Source organism: Barbus barbus (assembly GCF_936440315.1).
Source record: "Barbus barbus genome assembly, chromosome: 14".
In the NCBI taxonomy this organism is placed as follows: domain Eukaryota; kingdom Metazoa; phylum Chordata; class Actinopteri; order Cypriniformes; family Cyprinidae; genus Barbus; species Barbus barbus.
The window spans coordinates 14,397,999-14,420,196 of record NC_136742.1 but is presented as its reverse complement, the minus strand read 5'-3'; the positions used below and the strand labels follow the sequence as shown (position 1 = coordinate 14,420,196).

Here is a 22,198-nt window from a genome sequence, read left to right as displayed (position 1 = left end):
AAGTCTCTGACAAAGCACTTTTAAAGACTAGAAAGGAAATGAGTAGGCTGGAAATAAAACAGCAGGAGCCTTGAAGGGAGGATGTGAACATACTGGTGTTTACAGTAATGACATAAGAGCATAATTACTGATTTGTCTTCGTTAGGCTATTTTTACTGCAGGCCTCACCTAGTATGAGGCACAGTACTTTTATTAGATTAATATTGGATATTTCAGAATATTATCTTGTTACTTTTTAATTGTTTTACAGTAAAATCGCCCCAGAATAAAATTGTTTTTGTGAGATAGGTTTATAGACAAGCAGGTGGAGGGCAGCCAGAGGACTGTAACAGCATCAAGCTGCACAGCACAGACATAGATGTGTCCCTTGGCTATCTGTCATATTGTGTTTTCCACTTTTCCACTGTTAATATAATTTCTTCTATCCAGATTAATATGTAAATTAGTAAACGTAAGTAAACTATTAGTAGGCATATTTGCCTAAAAAGTGTAAACACGGTGTTCCTTTTAAAAACATTGCTCTGTTTGAGAATCCCGACCAGGGGCCTGTACCACGATGGTAGTTGAACAAATTCAGAGTTACAGGATTAGTTTCGAGTTGACAAAACCTAACCACTCCAATCCAGCTTTGTTGGTATAACATGATAATGGTCATCGATTTTCTTTGTCAACTCAGGCTTTGATCCTGAGTTTGTGGAGAGCATGCACATGAATGTGCGACATCAGTGGCAAACAGCCAATCACATTCCTTGTAACACAGAGCACGTTTGATTCACTTCTCATGAGAGATCCAGCGAGAATCCACTTTTATGGTACCTAAAACCCAGGATTGGTGCAAACTAAACTGAAACTTACCTGACTAGCCAGCTAATCCTGCTTCATGGTAATGGCCCCTGGCCAACAATAGTAGCAATGGCGTGAGTTTGGGGTGGGGCTATCTGTTTGACTGACCAATGGCAAGCTGAAGAAGTGTTTGGGAAACTTGGAAAACTATCACTATTTTTGCAATTGATGAGGTAGAGACACAAAATGGACAAACTTTGGTGTTACTTTGCTGATACTCAGCTAGTTTTAAATCAAAGAAACGAAAGGAAAGAAAGTATCTAAATCCAGTGCTATACCTTCGTGATGATAACAGGAAGATCGTGGAAATTCTCAAATTAGTATATAGAATAGAGTTCATCTTAAAAGAACAGTTCATATAAAATTTAAAATTAGTTGAAAATTTAGCATTTATTTACTTGCTGGAGGAAGCGTTACTATGGATCATGGATTGGATTTTGACCAGAAGCGACAGTTTAATGTTAAAATTTCTTGATGGATTTTTTTTTTTTTTTTTTTACAGACAGCTTTTTGCTTCATAAGACATTATTTGATGGACTGGAGTTGTGTGGATTACTTGTGGATTGTTGTGATGTTTTTATCGGCTGTTTGGACTCTCATTCTGACGGCACCCATTCAACTGCAAAGAATCAATTGATGAGCAAGTGATGTAATGCTACATTTTTTCGAATCTGTTCTAATTAAGAAACACATCTGCATCTTGAATGGCCTGACGGTGGGTACATTTTCAGAATTTTTTCATTTTTTGTTGAACTATTCCCTTAAGAAAAAAAAATCAGTAGCCTATCTGCAGAAAAGATACTAAATGAACTAAACAAACTTACATCAGAGGAAACGAAGCAGCTTTATCTGAAACACTGGCCCACGAGTCCTCGCAGCAAAACACAACCTGTCTGGTGTTAAAGGCTGGAAGATGAGAGATGATGCTGCTTCCGCCGTTTTCAGAGGCTGTGAAATCCTGAATTGCAGTGACGGAGACACTGAGCCTGTTGCTGCAGTAACAGGGCAGCTTTTGAAAAGGGGACTGACAGCTTACTCAATGCAGGCATAGCCATGGGCTGAACGTCGCTTTGCAATGGGCCATAAAGTATGGGGAGACCTGGCGAGACCCTGCGTTCTCTTCAGATACACTGGCGCCTCAGCAATGAGAGAGCAAAGCAAAAGCATTAACGTACGGAAAACATTCTCTAGGCATTGAGATCAAGGCAGAAACTCATTTAATTCCTACCAAAAACAAATTTTCTCCACTTAAGAAAATTAGCATTTTGTGGATTTTATTCCATGTCTGTATGTTTACAAGCAACAATTGTACTAAAAACAGAAACGTTTTTCCTTTGTGTTTTTGAGAAGTTTCACATATAGAATTTGTCAAAACAATCCCCGTTTACATGGATCCATGAAAACTACCGCTGTATTATGTCAGTATTTGCCCTAGTGAAAAATAAATATACTAAAATGTATTTAAAATAAATTTATTTCATGCTAAGTATACTAGTACAAATACATTAAATATTTATGTGCTTAATAAAAATACCCTGCAACGTTTAGTATACTAAACTGATATATTTAAAAGTCTGCTCAATTGTACTTAATGCACTTAAATTGTGCAAAAATAGTGCTGAAGTCCAAATAAAGATATACTAAAGTATATTTGATTGTGCTAACGTGGAACTCTTGCATTGCAAGTACACTTCAGGTACACTTTAAATATCTCGCAAAGTCCTATATTATTCAAAGATCATACAGTCCTAATCAATAGCGACATTAAAACACATTTTAGGCTTAAAATTAAGAAATGTGCATTGTGCATAAGTAGTACTCCAAATAAAGTTTAATTGTAATTTTTGTATGCATATGTCAGCAAATATGTTAATAGATTTGAACTATACTTAGTATGAAATAAATGTATTTTTAAATATTACTTTTATACTAAATATGTACTCATGATGACAGCATGCTTACATGACATCAGCATTTTCATGTTTTTTTTATTTATTTATTTACACTGAGACAATAACGTACAATTTAAAAAAAAAAAACACTTTGAAACTCATTTTTAGTTGAAAACAGTGAAACACCCCATTAGTTTCAGCTTGACAGTATTCACCTGTTCCAAATAAATATTTGAAATGTCCTTTTCTTCTAGGGAAAAAAAATGAACGACTCAATATACAGATACACAGATTTTTGCCCAATCAGATGCTCTCTACAATGAGACTGTCCCTCCCTCAGCTCCAGAAAATACAGGAAATATAAAAACAGAAATTTTACCTTAAACGTACAATACAAACACACACACACACACACACACACACACACACACACACCTAAACACATATGCTGCACTAACAATATTATCACAATCTGTTTTTACAAGGCTAGTAAAGCTTTTTTTATGTATGTGAGGTAATAATTCAGAGCAGTAGGTGACCCCTCGACTGAGGGAGCACACACCCTTTCCGCTCTGGATGTGCTGCTCCATCCACATGCCTCCATTTTTCTGCTGAGGCTGTTCCTTGTGAATTAATGAGCCTTGCAGTACGGCAGCGAGGCCACAATGCACTGCAATGATTCTCAGAGTTCTGCCGCAAGCTGACAGCAATTCAGTAACACCATAAACTACATCATACATTTCTCAATTAACAAACTTGACTCAACTCCAGCATCACCGTAAGAACTGGCTGGAAGGCCAAGGAAGATAATGTCTTGTTAAGGTTATTTCCTGTGCTCATTTGTGCCACAGAATTAAAAAGTATCTTTTTGAGGCTAAAGATTCAAGCTTTAGGGGTAGATTTGCCAATGGTTACGAATTTGAATGTAATATCAGCCACAGTATAACACCACATCTGCTGTCGTGGGTTATTTTACACCTGCACCAAACTGTCCACCCAAAAAAATAAAAAAAAATAAAAATGTACTTACCCTCAATGTTTTAAACCTGTACGGCATCCTTTCTTCATAAACACAACGGTATGTTGGTAAACAGACAGTTTCAGTTCCCATTGACTTCCATTGTATGGACAAAAATAGAATAGAAGTCAAGGGAAACCAAAACTGTTATATTTTCAACATTCTTCAAAATATTTTCTTTAGTGTTCAGCAGAAGATAGAAATCCATACAGATTTGGAACGACATGAGGGTGGGTAAATGATGACAGAATTTCCCTTTAAAGGAATAGATCACCAGAAAATGCAAAGAGGGTGATATTTAAGACAGAGCCAAAGATGTAGAGCAGATGTGAGTGGATGAAGAGCGCCGCAGCAGGTGAGCAGAAGAGGATGCTGGAGGAGGGGTTATATGTGTAACGGGATAGTGGCTGCAGTACTTCTCTTGCTTGTCACATTGCTATTAAACTTTAATGTAATCAGAGTGGCACGGTTGGCAGTGAATGGCCTTAGGCCCAAGCATGCATCAGAGATGAGACTGATAAAATGGAGTAATACAGGAAAAGGTATAGCAGAAGAAAAATGACACCATGTCTCCTCTTTCACTCTCTCTGTTCCTCTTTAATGCTGACTTGCGTCCAGTCCCTCCTTTGAATGCAACAAGGTTGTTTTGACCCTGAACTATTCAGACTGGAAAAAGCTTTCTACATTCTGAGAATTGTGGTTCATCTCTTTTTTAAATTTTTAACATGAAGTTAATTTCTACTAATATCACTAATGTCACCAAATGGAAAAACAGCTGGAAAACAGATTTTCTGAACACTCCCAACATCTTGATAGCATACATCGGCCTTGTATTATGAGATTGAGATGTAATATTTTAATTTATACTCCTGCACCAAATTATTTTTGAGCATTAACTGAAATGTTTGCATAACGTACATTTTAAGATTCGTATATGAACATATATTTTGTAATATTTCTCCAAAGCATGTCATATTAACCATCTCTGTGTCAAGGTTACATAAGGACACCGTATGGCAACAAGCATCTTCCTTCATCTGCAGTGGAACAGTGTGTGGAGTGACAGAACAACTGTTTGAAGAAAGGAGAAGAGGATAAAGGACAGGTAAATAAAAGTCATAACAGGAGTGTGAGATGCCCAGGTGCATCATGGGAGATTGCAGCACTGCAGTGGTAACTGCAGTGGCTCCTCCTCCTAGTGTTTTATACACACACACACACAAAGATTCGCACATATGCACTCACCTTATCAGCTTCGCACATTCACAAGGAGAGGAAAACATCACAGAAGGAGGAGTCTCAAAGGCACGTGGAACAGGCATGAGTGGACAGCGACACACTCTTAATGTACAAATCCCACATGCAGCCTAGTAGATGAGATGTTAAATCATTCATAACTCAAGGCAGGCTGCACTTAACTGCGGGTTCTATCTTCTGCTCTGAAGAAAAAAGCCTTCTGTGTCATGCAGTGCCTCAACACATTCAGCAAATAGAGCTATCAGACATAAAACTGAATTAAAAAGAGACCCTTTAGCTCTGTTCCAAAACCTAATGAACATTTTAGGACAGCGCTGACATGCTCAGTGAAAAAACAAAAAAACCTATCCAAGAGACAGAGTCATTAGGAATAGGGACTAATTTCATTCATTACTAAAAAGTATTGCTAAAAAAATATTTAAATCTAATTAGGTAATGGTCAGTTTAACAAAAGTACATGGTGTGTGTTAGAATATAATGCAATCAGCTTAGCAACATGCAAATGTCAAACTCTATTGGAAACTGTGTGCTTTATGCAAAAATATTTTAATATATAAATATTGTGGTCAATATAAATATATGAAGAATAAGTAGAAATATCAAAAATATATTTATTTAAATCAGTCTTAATATTGGCAACTAAATTTTTTTAAATTTTGGTAACTGAAACAAAGCTGAAAAAAACAAAAAACTAATTTTAGATTACATGTTTAGATGAAAAACTAAAACTTGTTTACAAAATGTTGTCTTAAAAAGTAAATAAGTTGAAGATAAATTAAAACCTAATCCTAACCCCTATTTCTAACCCTAAAATTACAAAAAATAAATATGAATTGTAAAAAATAAATACAATTTTTAAAAAGCTAAATAAATAAAGCTGAAATTAGTGGCAGTTTAACGGTGTTAAAAATATTTAACACATTTAATGCAGGGGCAGAGCTAGGTTTCGCCACCCCAAGCACAACTGCTGCTTCTGTCTCTTTTTTTCTTGACATGAACTGTGTTTATTTAGATGCAGAACATCTTTACGACCACATCAAACAAATGAAATAATACGCATGTGTGTCAGATCCGCGTCACATTCAGCAGCGGCAGCTCTTAAAGTAATAGCAGCCAAATAACCTAACCCAGCTGCTGAATAAAAGAACAAAAGAAAAAGAGGAAATCAATACCTTTTAGCTTTAAACATTCATCAATATTTAATTTAGAATTTACTGTTTGATAACTTTATTCAATTTCTATGTATTTCCCACTTGCTGAAGTGCACAGGTAAATATGACATTTATAATGGGTTCATGTGAGGATTGTTTTAAGTTGACATATATTAGTTGTTATCATTTTTTAAAGTCTAGCTCTCAAGTATACTGTAATGTTGAATGGCTATAGTCAATGGTCAAATATTAGAAAAGAAAGAATTTCCTAGAGACATCAGTAGTATTGGTATCAGTGATACTTGTCTTCAGTCATAAAAAAGATGCGCAAATAAACAGATAAACAAATATATAAAAAATATACTGTCTTTGTTGTTTCTAAATTAATTTAAAGATTGAATGTGAAATTATTGCAAGATAAAACTATACAGTATACTATACTATATAAATACTATAATCTATATAAAAATACTAAAAGAACAAAATATATATTAGTATATATTTTTGGTTACTGTTTGTTTATTTGAAATATATTTTAAAATAAATCTGAAAACTTTTGTTTGCCAAATTTTCTATATTTATGTTTTACAGGCATTTTACATGCATTTTGACTCTCACACTGGATTGCTTTGTGTTTTAGAGTTAACAGGAATGTCTGTAAATTTAATGGATAATGTCCCGGTTATGAGCTACTGTTACTTTACAGATGCAATCATTACACTGCTGTAATGCACTAAATACAGTATGTAATGAAGCAAAACTTACAGTTTAAGCTGTGAGAGTGCTTGTAGGTGGGCAAAGACACTCAATCTTTCAGACACTCAGGTGGGCTGCAACCTCCCCTCCTCTATCCCAGTTCCTCAGTTCCCTCCATCCTCATGGCCTATTATCCAGAGAGAGAGAGGTGAGAGTGTGCAGGTTTGAGCACAAACACCATGAATCAGGATCAGAACCCAATCAAGATGCTGCATTACAATGAATTAAGCCATGGTGATATTGGTTGGGATGAAAAGTTAAGTGTGGATGCAGTTGGAGGCTCTGGAAAAAAAGGGCCAATTGAAACCATCTGAACATAGATTATTATTAATTTTTCAATCCATTTAAAAGGTATGCAGGCATAACTCCAATATGAGAAGCTTAGGTCAATATAAAATTACCATTTTGAAAGAAAAAGTATTTTAAAAGTCTGAGGTCGTGTTTTTTTCATATAAGATTACACTAAATTGAACAAAAGTAATAGTAATGTTTTGTAAAATTCATATTTCAAGTAAATGGTCTTCATTTGGACTTTCTATTCATCAAAGAATCCAGAAAAAGCATGTATGAAAATGATAATAAGAAATGTTTCTTGAGCAGCAAATCAGCATATTAGAATGATTTCTGAAGGATCATGTGACACTGAAGACTGGAATAATGATGCTGAAAATTCAGCTTTGCAACACAGGAATAAATTACATCTTAAAATGTATTAAAACAGAAAACTGTTATTTTAAGTTGTAATATTATTTCTGACTATTACAGTTTTACTGTATTTTTAATTAGATTTTTACTGTATTTGTGAGCATGAGATACTTACTGACCCCAAACTTTTGAACAGTAGCTCAAGCCAACTTGTAAGTTTTAATTTGATTTTCACAGAGACAAGATGCATCATTCACACAGGCTGTGAAAATAAATGAAGGTACACCAGAGAACCAATCAAGTTGTGTTTTTTAATAGGAGGATGTTTAGGAGGAGGATGCCTCTGACAGTGATGGATTCTAGGTAATACATGTCCTAGAAGTTGTTAGACGAGAAGAGATTGACTGAGGACATGAAGCGAATGAAACTATAGTGATAGTGGAGGTTATGACATATTATCCTGCCCTTCAAAAGATACACCGAAAAACATCTTGGAGCATAAAGAATGACCTTTTTATCTTATAAACAACTTTCTATAGACCAATGTATCATAAAATACAGATGAAAAGAAACATGTTGGGGCTGTTTGCTTGTTATGCTCAAACAGATTATCTGCTGGGTTGGCAGAGCTCTGAGCTCGTTCAGTACCGAGATGAAGGACACTGGCATTAAACATGATTATATAACACTCTTATGGATGTGAAATTCACTGCATGATGGGATGAGAGAGGAGAATGGGGAGAATGACAGAATAAGTAAGAGATAAAGGCAAGTTTTACACTGCACATTCACTGATGTGGAAGAAATCTGCTCATTGCACAAAATGGAATATTGGCAAAATGCTGTAAACTCCAAAAATACGCAAATGTATAATGTTTATCTATTTTAATTTTACATTTAATTTTACTGATTATTAGCTTTTCATCAACCCATGAATGCCTTCACAAACCTCCAGGGTTTTATCTAAATACATTAAAAATTAAACACTGCATACTACAATCAAATGGTTTTCTTAACATTATTATATACAGTATGAAAAATGGATATTCTTTTTTATTCTTTATTCATTTTTGAGACTTTAAGTGAGTTAAAGTCTCAAAAATGAGATTCAAGAATTTAAGTGTTAGATGATAAAAGTAATCTAAATGTAAAAATAGTTGAAACATACATGAAAAATCAAATATCAGAACCAATACCAAATAAAATAAAATAAAATTAGATTAAATAAAATAAATAAGTAAAAATAGGCCTAAATAAATAAAACAACAATAATACAAACATCTAATAACAGCAAATAACCAATTTGCTACCAGTACATTACACCAGCATTCCTCATTTGCATAAAGGTGCAACCTCCAAAAGCATTTCAGTCTAGTACAACTGCAAGAAAACTCAATACAGAAATGAAAACATCTAAGCAGGGCAATCAACAGGGCAACCAAGCCAGAAAGCTCCTATATCGCATGCCTTTTCAAGACCTTTTGAACAATTAAATGAATCGGTTTAATGTGGCATTTTCCTCCATTCTGCTGTACGGTTGGCAGGGAGACTGCGTGGGCATCCAGTCAGTGCAGAGGCTGGGAACCATGCCTTCACTCATAATGAGCCACTCCACACAGCCTGCTGTGTCCTCTCAGCTAATCTTCCAGCAGGGAGAGGTGAAAGGAGCGCCATGACATCATCGCCGCTTTTGTTCTCATGGCAACAATGGAGGCAATGTTTCATTAATACAGTAGCCATGGCGTTCATATGCAAATGGACGTCTGTGAATGAACGTCCAGCAGGTGGAAAAGGGAGGAGAGAGCTATTCTGCACTGGTCTAATGATAGCTCGTCTGCAGGAGACAGCGAGAACCACAGTGACATGTAGGCCACAGGCACAAGGCCCAATTTTGTCTCCTAGCCCAGAAATCAATTACAGCGCAGAGAACGGAGGAAAAATAGCTCTGCAGTCTTGACAACCAAACGAGGAACGGACAGATGAAGGTGACTGGGTTCCTCCCTCTCCATCATTCTCTCTAATAAGCAGTTTTCGTGAAAAGGATTTAAACGCATAAACACTGCTGTAGACAGTGTTTAAAGATGCATTAAGGGAGAAATTAGCCTTTCCCTTTCACCCACTCCAGATTAGATAAAACCACTGGAGCTGGAGGAAGGGGAGAGAGAGAGAGAGGAGGGGCCAATGTTAGACATGCTCCATCACAATGAACTGAAAACTGAACAGAAAAATGTCGGAATGAAAACATTACAGCCATTATAGAATAGAATAGAATAGAATAGAATAGAGAAACAAAGATAACCTCATTATTATATTCATGTTATTCATGATAAATCTGATAAATTGCAGAAATTAAAATTCTGTACTATTTAGTCTAAAATGAATTAAATAATATCAAATTAAAACTAAAATCAATAGTTTTTTTAAATGCTACAAGTGAATTTATGCATCACAACATAATGTACCGTATGAAATGGGTACCCATTTTGAGATTTGATAAAGATTACATTTAATGGTGCTATCAAATGTTTATTTTTTAAGTATATATTATTGCCACTTTATAATACATTTTATTAAGTCATTAGTTCATGTGAAATTCTAGTATGTATTAATTTTAGTTACTGTTCTTTTCAATATTTACTAATACATTATTAAAAATCAAAGGTTACTATTATTATTATTGTTGTAAATATTATTTAATGGACCTGAGCTAGTGTGAACTATTAACAAAGATTAAAAAATAGTGCATTGCTCATTGTTAATGTTAAAGAATTAACTAATGTTAACTAATCACACTTTATAGTAAAGTGTTACCGATTTATTTTTCACTGAGTGTTAGATAACAGCAAAAATTATCTAAATGTAAAAATTTACAATATTTACAATTTAAAAAAAAAATACAATTACCGTTTAAATTCAAAATAACAGAAATTAAAATATTTTGTTTTTGAATAAACAATTTTAAAATAACAAAAAACAGAACATTGCAGAACCATACAATATCAACTCTAGAAAAAAACGCTTGAGATGAGGTCTGCTGTATATAATGGCTAAATATGATATATAAATAAATATAAATATGAAACTAAATGCTACACAGTAGAGCAAGTCATCTGAGCTGTCATGCAGCATCATATGCATGCCTCCACACGTGACCAGCACAGACACCAGCAAACAACAGAGAGAGAGAAAGACCCCACCCACTCCACTCCTTATGAAATTCAGATAATATTTCACATCTCGCAGTAAACATGATCAGTGTGATCAATATGGATTTGGGGTGTTTGTTCCCTTTCATCTGTGTATTAACCTGCTACAGACATGATATTCTCTGATACATACACCAATCCTGCTGCATAGCCCCTGCACATCACTGTGACGTCGCATGCTGTGTGACTCAGTCAGAAACAGTGTGTGTGTGTGTGTATAATGCTAGTGAATTCGACAATATGAGTGTGTTATGTAATGCAGTGTGTTTTTGCATGCTCCATCCCATCTGCAGCTGAGAGCTTTTTTTCGGTGAGTCAGCTAAGTGCACTACATTAAGCAAAACATGTATTTCTATAACACTAAACAATGTACATGCTATTAACTTTGGAACAAGGAAATATTACCACAGAGCTCTTCACAAGCACCAAGCATAATCCCTCTCAAGCATGATACAGAAAGGCTGAAAGTCTTACTTTCACTTGAGATCCATTATAAGAGTTCTGAGTGCTTAATGGTTTAATATGCGAGTCTGGTACTAAAGAGACCAACACCCAGCAAAGCATGTTGTTGCACTGTGATTTAATCAGTCCTATTTGTGAGGAATATTCCAGGTTTTTCATGTACAAAGGGGTCATCGGACGCAAAATTGACTTTGCAAGTTGTTTGAACATAAATGTGTGATGGAAGTGTGTGTAGACATCTATCCTATAATGATAAAAATCCACCCGCTTTTTTAAAATCCCCTTTCTCAAATCAGGCTGTTCTGAGATTCCTGTCAGAATAACATAGTTCTGTACAGGCCGCTCCCACGATAGTTGATTGACACGGCCGTCTTACCGTGTCAATCAACTATCATGCCCTGCAGTGAGCTGTGAGCTGTTTGCCATTGTGTTGACTCCGGTGTGGGGAAGACAAGACGACCCGATTAAGCGATTGAGGTGCTTTGTTATTGGATGTAATAATGAACATAGCAGTCATCATTTACTCACGACATCTGAGCCGCTGAAGACGCAGAGGATTAACGTTACTTTCGTTTTGAAGGGAATGCGCTGATTCCAATCTGCCTAAATGCGTTTATGTCATCATTCATGATCCAGCTTCATCTACAGAAGAAGTGAGTTTAAGGGTTTTTGTGAATCTTTGCAAATCGCCTTTCCTAATAATCTGCCAGTTAGCAAGTTTTGCGGCTGAAGTTTAAAGTCTGCTCGTCACCCCAAGGAAGAGAGGGGCGGGGTCAGCAGGGCACATTTGCATTTAAAGCAACATGGACTAGAATTGCTTGCTAAAAACTGAGCTGATTTTGGGAGGGTAAAAAAGGTATATATTAAAATTGAAAAATTGTAACCAAAGTATGTTATAGACTTTTCATTAAGACCCTAAAGAATCATATCAACTTGTGGAAAATGGGCATCCGATGACCCCTTTAAATGTTTTCTCTCTAAAGAAATGAATAATATTTTATTTAAAAAAATTCACCAGGGATGCACAAATAAATAAAGTAAAAAATTATGATCAAGTCAAAATTACGACAAAAATAAAAATGATAAGATACTAAGTCATAATTATGAGATAAAAATAAAAAATTATGATAAAATCATAATTTTGAGATAAAAAGTAAAGATTATGAAAAAAAAATATGACAAGTAAAAAAAGATAAAAAATAATTGTGACAAATGTCAAAATTAAGAAGTCAAAATGATGATAAGTCAAAGTCAAAATAATGAGATACTAAGTCATAATATTAGATAAAAAGTACAAATTATGTTGGAAAAAAATCATTATTATGATTGTGATAATTTAAATTATGAGAAGCAAAATTACAACTATGAGCTAAAACATAAGTAGAAAATATGACAACAAACAAATATGAGATAAATATATAAATTGTGATAGAATTATCATAATTTCATAACCATAAATATTCCTTCAAGATCCCGCCAGCAAGTGTGTTAACAATCATGCAAAGCCTTTGAACAGCCATACCATATACCTACAGTTCTGAAACAACCCCCATGAGGCAGTTTAAAGCAACCCCATAAACAGTTAAGTGCTGAACTCTACAGTGTGTTCTTGTCCAGCTTCAGTCTCTCAGCTGAATACACTGTTGTTTGGTGCAGCGTCTGAAGGGCAGACTCTCCACTCATGGATGGGCTTTGTCACTGCAGGAGGGACAGCAGTCTAGATTTATTATTCAAGATAATTGAGCTCTTATGAAAGCCGATGCTGACCTAAATTCATTTGACTGGTTAAAATTTAAATGGCCTCTACACCACTGCCAGCCTCTGTGACCACAATAGGTAGAGAGCAATGGTAAAGCCTATCTTTACTGGGCGCTGAATGGTGAAGCTGGAAAATTGGTTGCGTCAAGCTGTTGCGCACAATAGTGCCTGCCATATTGCTAGAAAGATTTGGGCAATCTGCCATGGTTGTACAGTTGTTTTCCAGTATTACATTACATCATGCACTAGTTCTGCACGTCTTTAACGATTTATTATTCCATATACAGTGTCTTTTCATTGTGAAGTAGTCAGGTTTACAGGTTACAATCTAATCAGGTTTTTTTTAAGACAGATGAAGTGACATACTGCCAAGTATGGTGACCCATACTCAGAATTTGTGCTCTGCATTTAACCCATTCAATGTGCACACACACAGCAGTGAACACACACACACCGTGAACCCGGAGCAGTGGGCAGCCATTTTATGCTGCGGCACCCGGGGAGCAGTTTGGTGCCTTGCTCAAGGGCACCTCAGTCGTGGTATTGAGGGTGGAGAGAGCGCTGGACATTCACTCCCCCCACCTACAATCCCTGCCGGCCTGAGACTCGAACCCGCAACCTTTGGATTACGAGTCGCTAACCATTAGGCCACGACTTCCCCATGATGAGCTGCAATAGCTTCTGATTGTTCTAGGCCAGCCGAACAATCAGAAGTTCTGCAGGTATTGTCAAGAAACAAGCGAGGACAACAGCAAAAATGGCAGATCATGGAAATAAATGTTATGTTCCAGGCTGTGCAGGGGATGTGAAGTGAAGGGATGGGTTGGTGTCTGTATTCAGAAAGGCACAGAAAGCAAATGCGCTCTAATTAAATAATGCGAGCCACTAAAGGGACATGTTTAGCTCGTTGCTAGCTGTAGCCTATTACAGTACCTAAGATTTCACTTACCACATAAACAGAGTAAGGAGAGATGACTGAGGATGATGGCGAATGATTTACAGATCCTGAGCACCATTGACAAGCATCTAATCTTGTAAAATGTGTGGTAAGTACTGCCACTCCATAGTATAAACAGAGTACATGCGATCGCGAATCTCGAAACTGAAAGTAAAACGCGATCGTGCATTCCAAAACCGTTTCAATGCCCAGCATATTAATAGAGGCTCCCTGATGCCCGCATTTTATTTACAGTATAATTACCCAACAATATACCTGCGCGAGAAAGTAATAAAATATATATTTTCCATGTGTTTCCTTCCTGTGAGCTACTGAAATGAGCCGCGCTGTGAAACAGCCAATCAGAGCAGAGTTCAACATTATTATTCATGACCCTTCTAAATAAGCCAATAACAGACCGTTTCATTCTGGGGAGAAATCTTAGGGTTGTAAATCGACATGTAAAACTGTTTCTGGAGGATTTTTGCCCTTACATAAGCCACATACCTTCTAAGTAGATATCAGAGAACAATTTAAAATATTGTATCAGTGCATTCTATGGCACCTTTAAATAACAATTACATTTTACTGTTTCGATTTTTATAATGCATTATCTTCTTATCGGTCCACCAGTTCACATTTACAGCTCTGCGTGTTTGCAAGGTAAAAACATGGGTCGATTTTCGCATTGGTCTGAACGAGCATTGGTCTGAATATTCATTCTCTGTCAGCAGGTGTCGCTTTCAGAACATCAGAAATAACTGTTTCTCCAGTAACAGCAGTACACAAAGCAGCGCAGCACGGACTTTGAAACATGCAGAGCTCATGTTTATTTAATAAAATCATAGCCTTTTGAAGCTTAATCGTCACATTCAGCCATATCGCAATTCTGGACTTTCCGTTCCGAAAGTTAAGACCTCTTGAAATCATAATTAAGAATTTCTTGTACAATTCAAGATTTTTTATGGCCTTAATCGTTTGTTTGTTTGTTAGTTTGTTAGTTTATTTGTCTAGCACATTTAAAAACAACTCTGAGTAATACTGTGAAATATTATTACAATTTAAAATAAACGTTTCATTTTTGAATATAATTTTTCATTCCTGTGATGGCAAAGCTTACTCTTCAGTATCCTAATCATTCTAAGATGCTGATTTGGTGCTCAAATTTGGTGTTACTATTATCAATATTAAAAACAACAGGGAAGCTTAACATTTGTCGAAACCATGATACATTTTTTCAAGATTTGGTTACATTATAAATGTCTTTAATGTGTTCTTGCTAAATAAAAGTATTAATTTCTTTTCAAATCTTTCTGACCTCAAAGTTTTGAATGGTAGTGTACATAAGCTTAGCACTGAGGTGCGGTTATATTAAAATCACCTTCCAAAGGAGTTTTGAATAAGTAATAGATTTGAATAATTTTTGGTCTCCTGTCTGCGATCATTAAATAGTGCTGATTTGGCCTCTACACAGAGCTTCAGGGAGGTGACTGAGGAAGAGGAGGAGGGGAGAAAGAGCGGATTAAATACTCTCAAGAGCGATGCAAATGAGACATTTGAAGAGAGGGAAGGGGTGATTTTGACAGCTCCCTGTCAGGAGGGCTTGACAGACAACGCGGCTATGGGGAGAGACTTTGTAGGCTGTTAGCTTTCTGTGTAAGATAAAATGATCTGAGAAAAGGACTTCATTATTCTAGTAGTGCTTTGTGAGCTTCTCAAGGTGACAATTATCATGACATGCTGTTATAGCTGCTCTTTTGTTCTGCTTTAGCATACATGTGGTGTTGTTTTCATTCATCAGTATTCTGCCCAATGCTTTGTATCTATAAAAACGAGCGAGCTAAAGGCAAAATATTCTGCCCTAGACCCTCCATGACATCAGTGTTTGTCTCACCCTGTCAGAATGTGATTGCTGCACACTACGGTGCACTCCCTGAACCGGGGAGAAAAAACCAGTCCACGGGGTTGAGGGGGGAAAACACTGCCATCATGAATACTCATCAGATGCAGACTTAGGCTTCATTCGGAGACTGAAGATGTTCTCTCTTTCTCAAATCAAACTTTCATTGTAAAAGAATTAAAAGAAATTTTACAGTGCATTCATTTGCCAGCATTCCAGTTGTTATGGTAATGCTAAGTTGAAAACTAGACATCATGAAATGTGTGAATGTGTGTCGTACCTTCAGTAAAGCATTGGATCGTTCACAAAAAAGGGGTGTGGTCAGGCTTGGCCTTCTGGGATACTACAGACAAACAAAAAGATATAGGTTAACATCACACAAACAGCAGTACATTATGTGATTTCTGACAAAGCATGAGGTGGCGGCAGCACTAACAGCATTGAACCACACTAGAAATCAAGCGCTGTGGAGGTGGCAATATATTCTCAGCGTGGATGTCCCTCCATGAGCCCACGGTTAAGCTCCTAGGTGAGCTTACTGTACAAAGCAGACTATAGTTAAAGCTGTGTCTCTAGTAAAAACACAGCTCAGACTCACAATGGCAACAACCTCACACTTACAGGAGCAGCATATCATTTCCTTCACAGCAGGTGGTCCCTTAAATCCAGGAAATCCAGAAGGTCCTCATTAGCAATATATAGAGAAGACTGAAGCGAAGTCTGTCTAAAACAAACAGCAAAGGTTCCAATTATGGTAACATTCATGCAAAATCCTTACACACTACTATAACTATAGGGTAGATAACACAAACTATTGTTTAAATGTGTGGGGTCAGTGAGATTTTTGAAAGAAGTATGCTCACCATGGCCGCATTTATTTGTATACAGTAAAAACTATTATAAAATATTATTACAATTTAAATTTTCTATTTTAATATATTAAAAAGTAATTTATTCCTGTGATGGCAAAGCTGAATTTCTCTTTTGATATTTGTCCCTGCTGAATAAAAGTGTTTCTTTCAACAACAACAAAAATGTAAAACAAAACAAAATCCCAATGAACTGAACAGAATATGATGTTCCTGAAAGATTTGATTTAGGGTTCAGTTACACTGAAATTTAATGCACAGCAGATTGATGACTTTGCTTAGAGACTAAAGCATTTTGTTAATTCATATTCATTTGTATACAGATACTGCCAAATGTATCCTCGTGTATCAACATTTGGAGACTACTTAAAAGGAGACAGAAGCATATAAACAGTGATCTGCTTCATAAGGCAATCTACAACATGAACACATGAAACCAGAAACAAATGCTAACCAAAATTCATTTCCTGGGAAAACAAAACCACTTCGACACTTCATCAACGCAATGGTGCATTATGGTGATGTATATTAAAAGTTAAACAAACAGACAGACAGATAGAAAGACTTTAAAACATAGTGTGGCATAAAATATTGAGTCAGAACAATAAACCAGATTATGGGGGTCCCTCAAAGTATTCCTGGGAGTCTGCAAAGAAGACTAACGTTATAGCAATAAATAAATACTCACACAATCTGATAAGCATTTAATAATGTACTAATATAAGCTGATTCTCTTAATAAAAAAGTTATATTGTAAATAAATCTAACTGATCTTATATTGGGGACTCTTGGTTTGTAGGTACAGGTTAGAAATCTTTATGATCACGCAGTTATTAAGATGCTAGAAAAGAGAGGCTAATAAATGCATGTGATCGAATTCCACATTGTTCAATTTTGTTGTCAATCACGACAAGGACAGCCGTCAAGGAAAAACATCATGTGACCAATGTAAGCAAATACTGGATGCTGTGGATGTGATGCGACGCCGTGTCCAATAGAATGAATGGACTCAAATAGCGTCCAATCAGAGGAGAGCTCGGGCTCGATATAAAAACCCCACAAAGCCGCTTATTTCTGGAGACCATCATCAGTCTTTGTGTGGGTTCTGGTGGACTTTAGGAGGGATTAATTCCGCTTTCCCAAAGAAAATCAGTATAAGGTATGGATTTTGTTTGAGATCATTAAATCAAGTCTTTATTATAATATTCAGAAAATATGACGTGATAACGCTGCCAGATCAACTTACAAAAATATAAATCTGTGGGCTGTATTAACGATTAAAGTATGATCAGGAATGCATCGATATTCAAAGGAAGTCGCGTATTTAATTAAGTTATGTTGGCAATTTGTTTTCCTAAACTCTTTAAACGTGTAGAGAGCTTAGTAATGTCCATTTAAACGCTTTAAATTATATGCTGGCCAAAAAGAATGCGGATGGGTGCATGGCAAGGTGCTTTTGTCCCAAACATCAGCAACGACCTTGCAGTCAGCCTCCTTCTCTGCAAGGTCTTTGGAGACGTTGCGCATTACGCATTCGCCTGCTTCAAAGAATAATTAATTATTCCCAAACAAGACCTTCGTAATGCACAGAAGGCAGTACATAACGTGCAATATCTGCATGCATTTTGTAACGAGGCGTCCTTTATCGGACGCGCGCTCCGCATTCCATCATATTTACTGCCCCGCGTGACCGAGCACATCTGTCGTCATCCCACGACCGTTTGTTGCTGTAACGGTTTTTGCGAATTTAAACAAATTCCTCCGTTTTAGAAAATGCGGTTACGTCACTATTAATGCAGCTGAGGCGCTGGCTCTGACCTTGTACTTGAATCGGATTTGAATTCACCTTTAACGCGTCCTTGTTTCCAAATATTTGCACCAGGTAGACGCAACCATGCCTTTCGGTAACACTCACAATCAGCTGAAGATGAACTTCACCGCTGAGCAGGAGTATCCCGACCTCAGCCAGCACAACAACCACATGGCGAAGGTGCTGTCGCTCGAGATGTACGCAAACCTTCGGGACAAACAAACCCCCAGCGGATTTACCCTGGATGACGTCATTCAAACCGGGGTGGACAACCCAGGTAAACGACCCGTCTTCAAAATGCCAGTGTGCCCTTGTTTCAACCGGCGCTTGGGTGCAGGCTGACCAAATATCGAAGGATTTGACTTGCAAATTTGAGCTTTGCGGCTTTTAATCCATATGTGTTAGAAAAGTGGTGGTTATGCTTTCCAGTTCTTTTGAGATGAAATGGCTTGAATGTATTTCAAGTTTGCTGGTCTTTTGAAAAATAAATTGAGCAAGTAAAATCATGGTTCCTGGCTGTGCTGTAATAAAGCAGTTTGCTAATAATAGGCATAATTAATTTGGTCTCTAAATACTTTGCAAGAGCATCTACTAAATGACTAGATGTAATGCATTAAACAATTTGTGCAATGGACCATTTTGAATGACAACATTCATAGTCATGTGATAAGTGCATAGCTTAATAATTATGTTAAAAGCAGGACAAATATAAGCCTGAATATCAGTTCTGCATCTCTACTATGGAGTCCTGGGACTCTTGCACATTTAGGCTAAGTGCTTAAAAAAAACGTACATTTAGTATGTACGTAACAGTCCTATTCAAAGCTTTCTTTGGCCTGATGTGTCCAAAATGTTCAGACACTGAACCTAGTTGCACCCTGCCTCTACTGTACTAACATTCTGATTTGCATCCTTGATTTGCATCCTTTGCTGCTTCCTCATGCCTCCTGATGGATGGGGGGTTTTTTTTTTTTTTTTTTTTTAAACCCCCATGCATTTGACTCTGCGAAAATGGTGGTAGAAAGTTGCAGTGGCAATCTAACTCTGTTATATTTGTGAAGTCCAACAAAAGAGGAACGGTCTTCTTGAATCTCATGATTGGTGCAAAACCAACTATGCGATTTAATAAACATGACGTCTGGCTATATTAAGCCATTGCCTGTGACAATCTGTTTGCCGTTGGTGTGAAAGTTTCCAAAAATTGTCACCACCATGTTCCAGGTCATCCTTTCATCATGACGGTGGGCTGCGTTGCTGGAGACGAGGAGACATATGAAGTGTTCCAAGATCTCCTGGACCCCATCATTGAGGACCGCCACGGGGGATACAAACCCACAGACAAACACAAGACTGACCTGAACCCAGACAACCTCCAGGTACACCGCGACTGTCTGGTGCATCTAATTGGGTTTAACGATTTAAAATAGTCGCCTGTTAATTTGGTGGTGTTTTTAATAGGGTGGAGATGACCTTGACCCCAACTACGTCCTGAGCTCCAGAGTGCGAACTGGCAGGAGCATCCGTGGCTTCTGCCTCCCTCCTCACTGCAGCCGCGGGGAGAGACGGGCCATCGAGGGTCTGTCCGTTGAGGGTGAGCTTGTCTAGGCATCTGTTTTCATAGGATCCACATGATTCATAATTGGTCATTCAAGAGGAGTGGGCGGAAACGAGTGATTTAAGTATCCGCTTTGTAATTATGCATTTGTGTTGTGGTTTTCACAGCTTTGGGAGTTCTTGATGGTGATCTTAAAGGAAAGTACTATGCCCTCAAGGACATGACGGAGGAGGAGCAGCAGCAGCTGATTGATGACCACTTCCTATTTGATAAGCCTGTGTCCCCACTGCTGCTGGCCTCTGGGATGGCCCGTGACTGGCCCGATGCCAGAGGGATCTGGTGAGTCATTCTCTTAGTAAGGAAAACTTCAATTTTCCTTTTAATGAAATGGATACATTTAGGTGCCGTCTTAATACTTGGATGATTTATTATTACTATTATTATTATATATTTGTATGTTTGTTTGTTTTTTCCTCATATGGAGGTTATTTAATAATAATGTTTTAATGGGTAATTCCAGCTTGATATGACCGTAATGTTGACTTTTTTTTTTTTTATTACTAAATTATATACATTTTATCCCTTTTATTTATTTTTCCATTTACCCTTTAAGATTATTTGGTTTGTAGGGTTTTATTTTTTATTTATTTTTTTTATTTTTTTTATAATAACAACAATACATGCATGCATATACACGCATGCAGATCTATATAGATATGATATAATAAAGTACAGTCAACATTTTGAAGTGTATCCAAAAAAAAAAAAAAAATCTAAGTTTTCCTAAGACAAGAATGCATTTTTGGTTTTAGGACAACTTTGAAAGGTTTTGATCCACTTCAAATGCTGACTAGTATATTTTAGATGACTAAAATATGAATTTTCATAATGCTTCATAGGCACAACGACAACAAGACGTTCCTGGTCTGGGTGAATGAGGAAGACCACCTTCGTGTTATTTCCATGCAGAAAGGTGGCAACATGAAGGAAGTCTTCAATCGCTTCTGCACAGGCCTCACAAAGGTTGGTTTTAATCTTCAGCATTGCCAGCATCTCCGGTGTTGGCACATTGTTAAATCCTAACTTGTTTGTCCTGCAGATTGAGGAGTTGTTCAAAGAGAAGGGCCACGAGTTCATGTGGAACGAGCACTTGGGCTACGTCCTAACCTGCCCCTCCAACCTGGGCACAGGGTTGCGTGGTGGCGTTCATGTCAAACTTCCTAACCTCAGCAAGCATGAGAAGTTTGGCGAGATCCTCAAGCGACTGAGGCTCCAAAAGCGTGGAACAGGTATATGTTCACCTGCAGTTCTGTTACCTGTACCGGATGTAATCTGAAATACTAAACTTGCTCTCGTCTCCAGGTGGAGTTGACACTGCTGCAGTAGGTGGTGTCTTTGACATCTCCAACGCAGACCGTCTGGGCTTCTCTGAGGTTGAGCTGGTTCAGATGGTAGTGGATGGAGTTAAGCTGCTTGTAGAGATGGAGAAACGCTTGGAGGCAGGCCAGTCAATTGATGACCTTATGCCTGAGCAGAAGTGAACACTTCGTGACTCCTAACTTAACTCCTTCCCTGCCTCCACCAGTCCTCCCTTCATCCAGTACCAATAATCTTAACCACATCAAGGAACATACTCCACCCAAACGGTAGTGGCACTAAAGTTAGACGAGTCTTCCATCAGTGTGACGGATTTTGTATCTCAAACGTCCTGCAATGTTGAAGATGGAGCTTAACACCTGAAATAAAGTCTCTTTGGCCCATGGAGTTTCTTGTGTGCATGTGTTATTGCTAAACGATCAACTAAACTTGTTTTGCTGTAGTTTTTCAATCCATCACTTACTTTGGTTCTGCTTGTGTCCAGTTGCCAGAAACAAAGGCACTGTTTAGGTGGTGTTCTAGGTATTTTGGAGGCTTATCTTGTATTTACATGCCTTTTTAAATGTTTAATTTGGGGGGTGTTTATAACCTGTGGGATTATCCCTGCGATTTAAGGTTATTTTATAGGTGGACTAACAAGGTCATTATTTGCTTTAGAAAAACCATAATCTCAAGGGCCAATTTTTTTTTAATTTTTTTTTATCTCAAGAGACTAGTTTTCATTTTATACTTTGAGTATTCTGTTTTTTTTCTTTTACATTT

At 37.1% G+C, this 22,198-nt stretch overlaps 1 protein-coding gene across 3 annotated transcripts in view; it reads left to right on the top strand.

Moving 5' to 3' along the window:
* LOC306880185 (creatine kinase B-type-like) overlaps window positions 1-21,823 on the top strand; it is a 985,569-nt gene extending 963,746 nt beyond the window's left edge. The window contains exons 1-9 of one of the 3 annotated variants that reach the window (XM_079433519.1): window positions 4,748-4,858; window positions 17,018-17,853; window positions 18,577-18,781; window positions 19,726-19,880; window positions 19,963-20,095; window positions 20,227-20,398; window positions 20,959-21,082; window positions 21,159-21,348; window positions 21,422-21,823. In XM_079433519.1, coding sequence (XP_079289645.1) covers window positions 18,589-18,781; window positions 19,726-19,880; window positions 19,963-20,095; window positions 20,227-20,398; window positions 20,959-21,082; window positions 21,159-21,348; window positions 21,422-21,600 — 1,146 coding nt within the window. In that variant the 5' untranslated portion in view covers window positions 4,748-4,858; window positions 17,018-17,853; window positions 18,577-18,588 and the 3' untranslated portion in view covers window positions 21,601-21,823. Of the gene's footprint in view, window positions 1-4,747; window positions 4,859-17,017; window positions 17,854-18,576; window positions 18,782-19,725; window positions 19,881-19,962; window positions 20,096-20,226; window positions 20,399-20,958; window positions 21,083-21,158; window positions 21,349-21,421 lie in introns of those variants that run through there. The other 2 variants (XM_079433520.1, XM_079433521.1) reach the window with 2 other exon arrangements.
* The last annotated feature ends 375 nt before the right edge of the window (window positions 21,824-22,198 follow it).